Source organism: Panicum virgatum, chromosome 3N (assembly GCF_016808335.1).
Source record: "Panicum virgatum strain AP13 chromosome 3N, P.virgatum_v5, whole genome shotgun sequence".
Taxonomy (NCBI): Eukaryota; Viridiplantae; Streptophyta; class Magnoliopsida; order Poales; family Poaceae; genus Panicum; species Panicum virgatum.
In genome coordinates, this window is record NC_053147.1 from 27,457,677 (window position 1) to 27,469,549 (window position 11,873).

General features: G+C 44.2%; 1 protein-coding gene across 1 annotated transcript; it reads right to left on the minus strand.

Moving 5' to 3' along the window:
* Nucleotides 1–7,182: 7,182 nt before the first annotated feature.
* On the minus strand, nt 7,183–11,460 carry LOC120665470 (isopentenyl-diphosphate Delta-isomerase I-like). The gene is made up of 6 exons (XM_039945044.1): nt 11,080–11,460; nt 10,722–10,777; nt 9,926–10,017; nt 7,964–8,066; nt 7,726–7,863; nt 7,183–7,605 (listed from the first exon to the last, which is right to left on the minus strand). Exons 1-6 carry the CDS (start codon nt 11,337–11,339, stop codon nt 7,355–7,357), a joined length of 900 nt encoding a protein of 299 aa, XP_039800978.1. The 5' UTR covers nt 11,340–11,460; the 3' UTR covers nt 7,183–7,354.
* Nucleotides 11,461–11,873: the final 413 nt, after the last annotated feature.

Sequence of the window (11,873 nt, forward strand, 5' to 3'; positions counted from 1 at the left end):
CATTCTCTTGTTTATTTACCTTCAAACTATGCATGCTGCCGCCATGGTCTTGGCGCTTGACCTACTTCGCCATCTCCTGCAAAGTTACAAGCATACGGTCATCCTTTGCAACTGCCGTCTTTTTCATTCGGAATGCATTAGCATAGGTGTGGTGATGGTCAAGAGTCAGACGCCCGGAATTGCGCGGGTACAAATTCAGTTGCATCTGTTGAATGTTCACCCGGGAGACCATGTCGATGTCAGCAGTTTTCACTGACGGGACGGCCAAATGTAAACACTGACTGATCCATAGAAAATCTGATCAGAGCACAAAAAGGGGAGATGGGATGGGAGAGTTGGAGTGCAGCAAAGTGGTCGGAGATATGCGCGTGCATCTCGTGGATTGGGAGATAGCGTGGATTCCACCGGCGGGGGAGTGGTTGCAGGGCCATTAGCATAACTGTATAGCAACAGTCGAGGAAGGCCCCACCACACCCCCCAATTATTCAGTCCTCCTGCCTCCTTATCCATAGCGGTTCTTCCAAAGAGGCCGTGAGTCAGGAGCCAGTGTGCTCCAGCTGCTTGTGTTATTGCTCGAAAATGATGGTAAACTAAAGACAGGAATTTGGAAGTTTTCTTGAGAATGTGATTTGCATGTTTCGCATTAAAAAGACGAGTTCGATGGCTTTGGAAAGCGAGAATTCCACAAGAGAAAAATTGTTGAAGAGAAATCTTTTGCTTTCAATTCCACATCGGTGTCCTATTTCGGATACAAAGTTACAAACACATTTCTTTTAAAAAAAAAGTTACAAACACATGATGAAAACATGAAAAGAAAACGAATGGCTTCACTTAAAAACAAAAGCATCCTTGTTTCTTAACGGTATGGATGCGCACCACGTGGACGATGCTGGCATGTTAGATCCATGTCCTGGAACACCACATGTAACGCCGTCGCAAGATTTGAGCTGCGGTTGTCCTGGTCACGGCACAGGCAATCCCTATCTGACTTTGGATTCCCCACTGGCATGGCATGTGCGCTTCCTTTGGTTGGGAGCCCGCCCCTTTCTTTGACCCGTTCCGCTCCGTTCCGTTCCAAGAAGCAGAACAAGGGTGATCAAAAGAAAAACCCGTCACACAAGAGTCCTTTCCTACCCACCTTCCACCTCCTCGGATTTGCCCAAAGATTTGCTTCGGGGTGATTGCCCTGATTGCTAGTAGTTTATTAGTAGTGTTTAATTGATAAACACTCCAAAGCAAATGGGGTGGACACGCCATCAAACACAGCCGTGAACCTTTAATTTTTATTTTATTTTATTTTTTGTTACAACCGGGAACTTCAAGGTGTGGTATTTCACACACCATACAAAAATGGTACTACTATCTTTAAGGAAAGTCGAAGACACCCCTATCATCTTTTGAGTCAACAAAAGTATGTCCATACTTCATTTTAAATTATAGGTTATTTTAATAATTCTAGTAACATAGTTTTTTATTTATAATTTTTCATAGTATACATCTAGGTGCATAATAAAATCTATGTGTCGAAACCAACCAAAACGACCTATAATTTGGAAGTATGTCATTTAGATTGATGCTGATAGTTATTGCAAATTTTTTGGTATGTTTTACATAAGGAATCCAAGTGTTTCAATGTATTTTTTTCATTTTTGAAAATTAAGTGTTCTGACTTCTGAGGTCTAGCAACAGTCAACTTTTTGTTTCTCAAAGAAAAAAAACTCTCTTGCCCACGATATATATCTCGCTCACCACTGAGTCGTGCCCTTCTTCTCCATCTCCAACTAGATGAGCTTCTTTATGAGCTATTAGATGGTCATGGTGGTAATCCAACTGTTGTGTAGTGGTAAGCGAGCTAGGTGCCGCTAGTGAGGATAACATGGGACAACAGAAGAAAATAGTCAAAATGGAAACATTGGCGACAATAGATTAAGATCAACATAGATATTTTACTGCAGATGAGTAAAATCTCAACAATGAGTGGATCGACTGTTTTAAAACCTACTAATTGTGTCACGTGAAGTATAAATTACTATTTTTAAATTATAAAGTGGAAGTGTTTATGCTAACGTGGAGCTTACATGTGGGTTCATAATTTATTTTTGAATTTTTACATTCAACTATCATATTTTCTAAATTTTCTCCAAAATTTTGTTTGAAAACTTTATGTTAGGGTACCTTTTTCCAATATTTTCTTCAAAATTTATTCTCTTTTTTTTATTTTGTATGAACTATGTTGTATGAGTTTTTATTTTCGTACAAAATTTTTATATATATCTTTTGTATCTGAACATATTGTATAAGTAGATTTGTTATATTTTTTTGCATGTATATGAGCTTAAGCAACTGTGATTTGGACCTCACGTGATACAATTAACATGTTTAAGGATCTAAATATATATTTTGAAAGTTTGGGATTAGATGACACTCCTAGTCAAGTTTAAGGTTTGACGTTGCATTTTACTCTAGGCAATAGCATATTGAGTGGTAGGAAGAATGACGTACCTTAATTAGGTGGGAAAGAAAGAAGAGTTGTCGAGAGCATCCATGAGATATTCATTGGATATTCATGAGATATTCCCGACAACATTCATGATATATCCATCGGATGCCTAGTAAGTTGGTCCTTCTAAATATACAACAAGAAAAGAATACTCCCTCCGTCCTGAAATGTAGGGTATTATGAAGTTTTTAGGACAGATTATAGTTGCATAGAAAAGACCTTCTACCCCTGATTATTAAGTATTGGAACTCTATTTAGGTTACTAAATATGTGCTAATTAAAGTAGCATGTCTTTTCCCATGCACTTCCGCCAACATGGGAAATATCCGAGAACGATGCACAATTAATATGGTTGGATCCACTCTCAATCTAGAATGTTTTATTATTTGTGTACAAATTTTGAATCTTAGAATGTCCTATATTTTAGGACGAAGGGAGTAGAAACGAAAAGGAATACTAGCGAATCATGCCCTTTATTAGGAATTAGGAGGTACATTTATTTTTTAACAGAAGTTAATTAGGAGTTACATTTCGGGGGAGGGGGGGTGCTGTTCCAGTATTAGCGAGACAGATCATCATCCTGTGCGGACGAGTGAGGCGGGTTGGCCCCTACGCGCGAGGACGACGTACGTGATCACATGCGCGACACGCACTGCGTTCGGCTGGTGTTATAGCACTCCAGTGTTACAGTAAATCCCTCTCACATCCTTCAGCTCCAGCCTCCAGCCACCAGTCAGATAACAGTGTTTTTCTCTCACAGCACTCCAGCTCCAGCCTGCCGAACGCAGTGCTCCTAATTGCGTGATCCGAACGGCTACGTACGTACCCGGACGGTATCATCATCAGAGGCAAGCAAGCACGTACGCACCAATGCGATGAGGTGCATGGCCGTTGCGTGCGGAAACGGAAGCGGATCGGAAGAAGAATGGCGGCGTCGCAGTGCAGCCTCATTTAATGGCTCGTCCAAGCTCTGCTGAGCTGCTGAACCTCCAATGCTAGTTGCTTGTCCTGGCTCACTATGTGACCTGTCAGGTGGGGCCCCGTTCGTTGGAGTGTGTTATTCTGACCGGGAAAGGCGCCTAGTTATTAGTTGGTTAGCCAGCCACTGGCATGAGCATGAAGACATTTGAGGGCGAGTGATTTTTTTTATTTTTTTAATGAGGGGGCGAGTGAATTTGGAAGTCCGGTGGAGAACGTAGGAGGAGAAATTCCGGGAGGATTTGGACGTGATTCGGTGGGTGGATCGTCCTCGTGGGCGGACCCGTCTGGCATGCCATGGACGCTGACGAAGAAGCCTTCCAGGTCCCGGCCGGGCGGCCGGTGGTGGGGGTCTCCAGCGATCTTAAAGCCGAGCTACGCCGGTGCGTGCCGTCGCCGCAGCCCGTCGGGTCAGCCGACGGTCGCACGGCGGCGGCGAGTGGGAACGCGGCCGGCCGGGGAAGGCTGGTCCTTTTACCGTCGGTGCGCGGCCGGTGGTCAAGGAGCCAAGCCACCTACTCTAACTCCTTTATTTTCAGTGCCGTTCCCTGACGCGCCGCGGTGCACGTCGCCGTCGTCGTCCCTGTACCAGCGTACCTGACCGGCCGGCGGGGCACCTCCCACCTACTGGGGTCTGGGATGATCAACAAGTCGCCACCCCTTGCTGGACTGGATCAAGCTGGCCATCCCGGACCCGGTTCCAGCAACTTTTTTTTCCTCGAATTGTGCATCTGTCGAATCGGGTCCGTGTTCGTTCGTTTGCCTTTTTTTTTTAACGAAACATTCGTTTTTCCAATGGAATGAAACGGGTGAGAGAATTTGAAAATTCGTAAGCTAGGCTCCACTACACGTAGGATATTTTCGGGGCACAAAACCGTCGAAGCTCGAGACCAACCGTCTCCCGCGTTCCAGCACGTGGATTTGACGGCCCGGCCGCTACCACGGTTTGACGTCGTCGCTCGGCGGCCGTCCCCTCACCGCCGGTCCAAGCCATCAATGGCCGTCGTCGGGCGTCGGCCACATGCATCGCCGTCCCCTCCTACCAACAACAACGCCCGGTCCGACGGGCGACGGGCGACGCCAGCCAGGACTGAGGACTCGAGTCGTGTCGAACCCACCCAACCGCCGGAGCTCCGGCGAGTTAACACGGCTGTCAACCTGCACTGCATAGACGTCCTACTGCCTCATATCTGGCTGTCAGATTTTCATCACTTGGTTCTCTGACTGTTATCCTTCCTAGTATTTTTATCGACAGAGATGGTTGACAAGGTGCACTACTGCAGCATGCCAGTGACCTGCGCACTAGAGGTGCAAATAGGTGCCCGATAAAGTATTCATTGCTTTTCTTTAGATCAAAAAATTATACTAATTTTTTAAAATAAACTTTTATTTAAAAAAACTAATATAAATGTTTGAACTAAACAGAGACGTTAGAGTTTTTTTTTACCGTGTTGAAAGGGGCAGGTCACTGAGTCGGGGCCTGGCCAGCTTTGGCTCAGAAAGTGACCTTTTCTTTGCTTGGGATGGAACAGAACAGCCATCGCTTTTGCACTGACCGCGCTCGCACTGGTGCATCCAATAAACATGTCTCGGTGTTTGCAAGGTGGATTTGGTCATTTTTGTGCTTCCAATTTAGAGGAAGTTGTAATTATGAAGGGCTTTGTGCATGAGTGCATCCCAGGTCGATGTGGAATAAATTTATTCTGTTATTATCTAGTAAAAAGAACAAGCAGTGGGATCAAAACCGCCAATAACTCGCCAATTTATTATCTAGTAAATTGAGTTGTGCGGCTGTGTCGATGTCCCAATCCGACCGGCCTGAGTTGTTGAGTAGAGTTGAGTTCGGCGCGCGTTGATGTCCCAATCCAACCCGCCGGTGTTGTTTTTGTGGTTTTTCTTTTTTTTTCTTTTTTTTGTTGCCTAGTTATAGTTTCCCAGAGACATAATCTTGTATGTTTTTCTACTATATCAATAAAAACGCACTCGTCGAATGTTATTCGTTCAAAAAAACCCGCCAATAATCAGAAGTCCAGGCAAGCAGCCAGGATCAGCAAACTAGAGTGGCCGCCATGGTAATTTTATTCGCTCGTGCTCACCTTGTCGGAAGGAATCTCGTGACGTGGCGGCGCTTCTGTGCCGCGCTGGTGGTATTGGTAAACACTGCAGAGCCGTGAGCTCCGAGCTGAAACGTGACAGCAACAGCTCGGGGGCCCCAACCAGCTTGTGGCGACGACCGCTCGGGCGGAGGGAGGATGAGGTGACGAGCAAGGGTTGTTGGTGTGACGATGGCCCTCTTTTTTTTTCCCCATTTTTTTAATTTTCTGCTGGTCCTGGCGTAATCGCGTTTGGTGGCAGGTGTTCGGTGCCGGACCGTGACAGCATCAATTTTTCTCACAGTTTTTTTTCCACTCTTTCCCGTCATCCCAAGTCACCCCCAGAAAACCGATTCGAGTTCAAGAGATGCAATGTGAGCTGCATTCAGTTGCTCTAGACTTTTGGCATCTGTCGGGATCCCCACACAGGGTCCCACCCGTCAGTCTTCGACCAGGACGCCAACAGCTGTGTTCAAGGTCCTGGTCGGAGACTGACATGTGGGGCCCTGTGTCCGTATCTACATGGCGAGGGGAGAAGCGTAGTGCTGAGTTCTTTTTTTTTTCTTGTCGTTCTCGGGGACGATCGTGGCCACCGGCCGCCGGCCGGGTTACTTTCCTCCACCATCACGGCAGACCACATATACCACTGAAAATGCAGAGACTGTTTGGGACCTTCCGACCTGGACGGAGAACGACGGGGACGGGTGGGTGGCGTCGCGGGCGTGCTCGGCCGGGACGTCCGGATCAGGATGGGTTTAGTTTTATTCGCTATTTCGCTTCTTAATTCGCCTTCGTGGCCGTCGTTAATCATGAGGGTCCGATGGGCTTAGTGGAGCTCTCTCTGATGTGCGCCGGGTGTGTCACTCGAGCTTGACGGTTTCTTCCGGGTCCGTTGGTGCATGCGTTGAGCCGTTGATGCCTTGATGGATGTGATGCATGCAGGCTGGGGTGCAGGGGCGTAGCCAGTATTTGGATTAAGGGGGGCCAAATAGATATTAACTAGTTTTGAGGGGGATCAATATAGACTAATCTTGATAATTAGTACCATTTTATTAGGGGTATTACGGGGTATTAGTGGCCGTCCCTGCTGGGGTGTTACTGTTACCGTGTTCCCAACTCACGGCTCACGGCTGCATCTCCGAAAGTCCATTAAAAGTTCTTCTAAAATCATGGATAGGAAGCTCACGCTGTCATCTATATCGATCTATGCAAAAAATAGGTTTCATTAGAGAAATCTGGCTATGAACAGTAGCAGTTGTAGATACAAATTGAATCGTGCTATTTACAAGCTGTTCTTTTCATCTTGAGTAATTCTTTGTTCAGCCGCATTGTCATAAGTTGCTAAGCCGGTAGCACCTATCATAAGTCGGTAGTTACTGTGTTCTCCTATCAAGTTATTAAAAGCAGGATTTCCAAGATTTCATCCCGTCGAGAAAAGAGCCAAGAATTCCCAACTGACGCAACTGACTCGTCCAATGGCCCGTTGTCGTGGGCTCGGCCCATAGAAGTCTTCCGGTTTCCGGTAGCAAACTTGAGCTCTCCCCGACTATAAATGCTTTCAGGTTTAAGGCCCCGGATAACTCAATTCCTACAAATGAAAACGCAGAAATCTACCCACTCTTTATGAGTTTCTGTTTTCATTATCATTTTGGGAATAAGAACACTCTAATGTTACTTTACTGATAATTAGCATCGAAATGACGGCAAATACAAAACATGCGCCAACAGCAACAGCAGCGGCTATTTCTCAACGGAGAAAACAAATGCTGGGTGATCGACAACTCTACAACTTATGGATGGTTTTCATGTCAGCGGCCTCCTCGAGGGTCCCTTGCTCAACATGATCCCACCAGCCCATAAGGAAGTTATCCACCACCAGCCTGAACCAAGGGGACAGCTTAACACCATCCTCCCCAGCATCTGCTTTCCTCAGCAGCTCCTTCAGCTGATCCCGGTTCATGTACCTGACGTCCGCAACTTCTTCAGGATTTGGGTTGAGCTTCACGTCACGAACCATGAACAGCAGGTAATCCACTGGGACAAGTTATTAAAAAGGTAAGTCTGTAAGCATGCAGAGAGGAGCAGACAACTGAATCAAATAGCATGAAAACTGGAAACCGGGAATGTAATGGCAAGAGGCATTCAAGTATTTACACTCATGTTCGCCCCATTTTCCATCTGAAGGAGCCTTATAAAGCATCCTCCCGAGAGGAATGAACTCGTCGAGCGGTAATTCATCAGCCACTATTCCCAATTCATCAAATAGCTTGCGCTGGGCTGCATTTCTCACCCCTGAACAGACATACAAGATTGCGAATGATATTCAGTAAGGTCCAAGTGTGCACATAATAGTATAGATTGGTTCATAGCTCTTTAAGGCAGATATATGTACCTGCACAATTTTCCTCAATCAACTCTGACTCACGGTAGAGAGGATGGCTACAACAAGTATTTGTCCATACAAGTGGAAATGTCACTTTTGTTGCAGACCTTTGCTGTAAAGAATATGATGTTACAATACCTTCTGTGGTGACAAGCTTAGGAAATACTTTACGATAAGCCAATTCACAGAAATAGCAAGGCAAAAGAACCGGTAATGAATGATTCATGTTCAATGGTCTGAGTTATTGCTTTGCAGTGTGTGCAACTGTTGAAAATATGATTAGACACAAATGAAATTTAAGGCAAATTTGTATCAGAAAGCATAAAGAATGAAAGATATATTCACGAAACAGAATCCTAAAAGATGGTGATGGACTATATAGTTCTTTTATGGGGGGGGGGGGGGGGGGGGGGGGACGATCTCACCAGAAGAAACTGGCTGAGGGTCTTGACCGAAACAAGAGATGCATTACTCAACACAACTTAGGTGATAAAGTTGAAATCACACCCTTTTAAGAGGGGCCTTAATTCCAATAATGATTAATCATATTCCTTCTTACTACTCCGTCTCAAAATATAGCAACTTTTAGACTTAGTCAAAGTCAAACAATTTCATCTTTGACCAATAATATCTCCAAAAAATAATTACTTTTAAATAGAAAATGTTACATGTTATGACGGTTTCGTTATGAGTAAACTAATATCATTTTAATGTTGTCAATGTTAATGATTTGTTTACCATCTATAGTCAAAGTTTAAAAGGTTTGACTTGGAAAACACCTAAAAACAGCTATATTCTGGCACAGATGGAGTACAATGCTACAAATATTATCTTTCCCCTCTTTGGTAGAAATATAAACAACTTTCCAGAAATAGTCATGCTCTTCCATGTTACATAAAAGCAAAATTGGTTCAGAACTCTAGTATTAACCTGCCCAATAGTCAGGACCAAGCAAGAAAAACTTTTGATGAAGACAGTGATAATGATTGCTACACTAGAGATTCTATGTTCCTGGTCTTGAGAGTGGCATCCCGGAGGGATGTCTTACCTTCCCTCGAGTCCGATTTCAGGAAGTCGAATGCAAAGTGATGGAGGGAATTTTCAACACGCCCAAAAGCTATTGGTTGGATGCGGAGGGATGTGCAACTTTCAGGGGATAAAAAAGCAAGAAGCATTCAAGAAAAGAAAAAGGAGTAATTATCAAATATTTTTCAGGGGATCTCTTCACTATGACCATTCTACGTCCGGAAAGATATTGTCTCTGTAGGGGACCCAATAAGCATGGTGTTTGGTGTGGTGTGATCAAATCTGGGGTACACTCACAATATACTCCCTCTGTCATGAAATATAAGATATTTTGGTTTGTCCTAAGTCAAAGTAGTCTAAATTTGGACAAATTTATAGAGAAAAACATTAACAACTATAACACATCAAATAAGTAAATTATGGAAACATATTTCATGATGGATCTAATTCTTCTCATTTGATATTCAAAATATTATTAATCTTTTCTATAAACTTGGTCAAACTTAGAACAGTTTGACTTAGGAGTTAGGACAAACCACTTATCAGAACTCAAATTAAGTGTGTTCCCAATTTCAAGTTGAACTCAAGCTGAAGCTATCCATAATACATACCAAGCAGGAATACATGCAAATGCAAAAATACGCAGTAAGCACTAATATGGGCCAAGACATCCAAACCAGCTTGATCAGGAATCAATCTAAGTCAAGCTCCTCTACTAACAATGAGCTAGATTGATTTATGAGGCGTCCCAATCCAAAATCATGTCAAGTACCTAGACCCATTTTGTATGCACACCAAGTCCTTTTTTTTTTCAAGCTTGTACGGCCTAGGTTCAAGAATGATATTAAAATGTTGCCTACCCTACTTGACTGGAAATATAATAAGATGAACCCTGGTCAAGGATTAAAGGCGCATGGTTTGGTGTATTTAGTGTAGAGTAAATACCTGAAGTAGCAACTCATATTTGGAGTTGAAAAGGAAAACACTGAAAGCTCTGTGTAGGGCATGTCCATTTTCTATCTTTTCCATGAGATGGCCTACAATTCTTGAGAGAGCATAATTAATAACGAAAGGCAATAACAGCTAAAATCTGATACTTCACAACTAGGACTCCAGTTGATGTGCAGAACTCACAAGTTATCAGTAATATTCAAATATTAAAAACTAAACTTGTAGCTTGTATTGCTAAGGTGTTAACCATGCTGTCCTGTTGAACAACTAAAGTTACACCTAAGTTTATATTGTCTGGAAAATAGTGTTAGCCGAATTCACCAACAACAGATTGCGACTGTGTTTAATACTATTTCCGAAAATGAATCAATATAGTTTTTCAAAAAAAAAGAATCAATATCGTATTGATGGAAGTAATCACTACTAAACATCAGGATTTGCTTTGTGATATTTATAAAAAAAAGGAGCACGTACTTCACTCAGCTATCTAGACCATGATGTAGTACTACAGTAATTTTGGTTGGTCACTTATTTCAACTACTCGTCATAGAATTATACATGGCGCTAATTTCATACAGAATAGTATGAGCAAGTGAACACAAGCAATACGATGGACTTATCATACTTGATCTCGATGGGACTACAACCATAATAAAAATCAATGCATGTCAGGCTTCCATCAGAGTACCATTAGAAAACAATAGCCAGTACCAATGTGCAAAGTCGTGCTTTGAAAAACGCAACCACGCATAGTTGAATGGAATCGATGGATTAGCACGTGGTCACGTACAGTTATACTTGGACTCGTGGCCAACGACCTTGTCCTGTTCATCAACTAAAATGCACCTGCAATGGAAATTTGGAATTTCAGTCAAATGTCAAACGTCACGGCATATGAAATCGAAGGAGCGACTAAACTGGACGATTGATTCTCAGCCTCGATTGGCCGATTGCAACACGAATCTGTCAGGTTTCATCAAATAATCGAGAGAAATAGTTTACGATTTGATGCTATCTCCCTGATTCTCAACAGGAGGAAGCAGGGACGCTAGAAGCAAAAAAAAAAAAAAAAAACACCGCGCCGCCCAAGTTGACGAGAACAGCGCCACTAGCAAAATTGACGATATAGGGGGATGAAGGAAACTCACTCGTCCTCGAACATGAGCCGCCGCTGCACGGCGTCCATCCCCGCGTCGGCTTCGACGGAGCCGGGTCCGGCCTTCCCCATCACGGCGCCCCCGGCCGCGGCGGCGAACGCGCGGCGCCCGCGGAGCCTGGGGAGCGCCGGCCCCGCCGAGGAGGAGGAGGAGACGGCCAGGCGAGCGCACGCGCGGCGCCCGGCCCCGAGCGACGCCGAGGCGGAGGCGAGGAGCGCGAAGGTGGGACGCGCCGCCGGTGCCACTGCCATGATGGGATGAGTGGGGAGAGATGCGCTGCTGTTGGTGTTGGGCAGTTGACGGCTGGTTTTGTACTGCCGGGCGGCTGGCCGGCGGCTGTTGCCTGTTGGGTGCGCGCGGTGACTTCGGGTGTTTGGTTGCCTGTACTAGAGTCTGGGCCAGGCCTGCTAGATGCAAATTGCAATATGCTCTTGATTGGTTGTCTGTACTAGAGTCTGGCCAGGCTTGCTAGATGCAAAAGCTGTCGCCGTGTTTAGTTCGCAGGTGAAAATTTTTTCACCAAGAGAATTTTACATGTATGATGTATCAAATAAAATCTATTTATAAAATCTTTTCACATATAGGTATAACTTTTCGAGTCGAATCTGCTGAATTTAATTAATCCTTGATTTGCAACAATATGCTATAGTAACTTTTCTCTAATCATCCTCAAATCATACGGTCAAAAGTATCATTAGCTACAGTAACTGCTACAGTAACATAGTTGTGGAGGTGATTTTGTAATTACACATCATTTAATACCTCTAATTAGTGGTCAAAGGGAC

Excerpts from the sequence above, each read along its gene's own strand:
- LOC120665470 (XM_039945044.1), bottom strand. The coding sequence starts at position 11,339 with ATGGCAGTGGCACCGGCGGCGCGTCCCACCTTCGCGCTCCTCGCCTCC. Across the intron at positions 10,778-11,079 it reads CGGCTCATGTTCGAGGACGA|GTGCATTTTAGTTGATGAAC; the intron begins GTGAGTTTCCTT and ends TTTCCATTGCAG. Across the intron at positions 7,606-7,725 it reads AAAATGGGGCGAACATGAGT|TGGATTACCTGCTGTTCATG; the intron begins GTAAATACTTGA and ends AACTTGTCCCAG.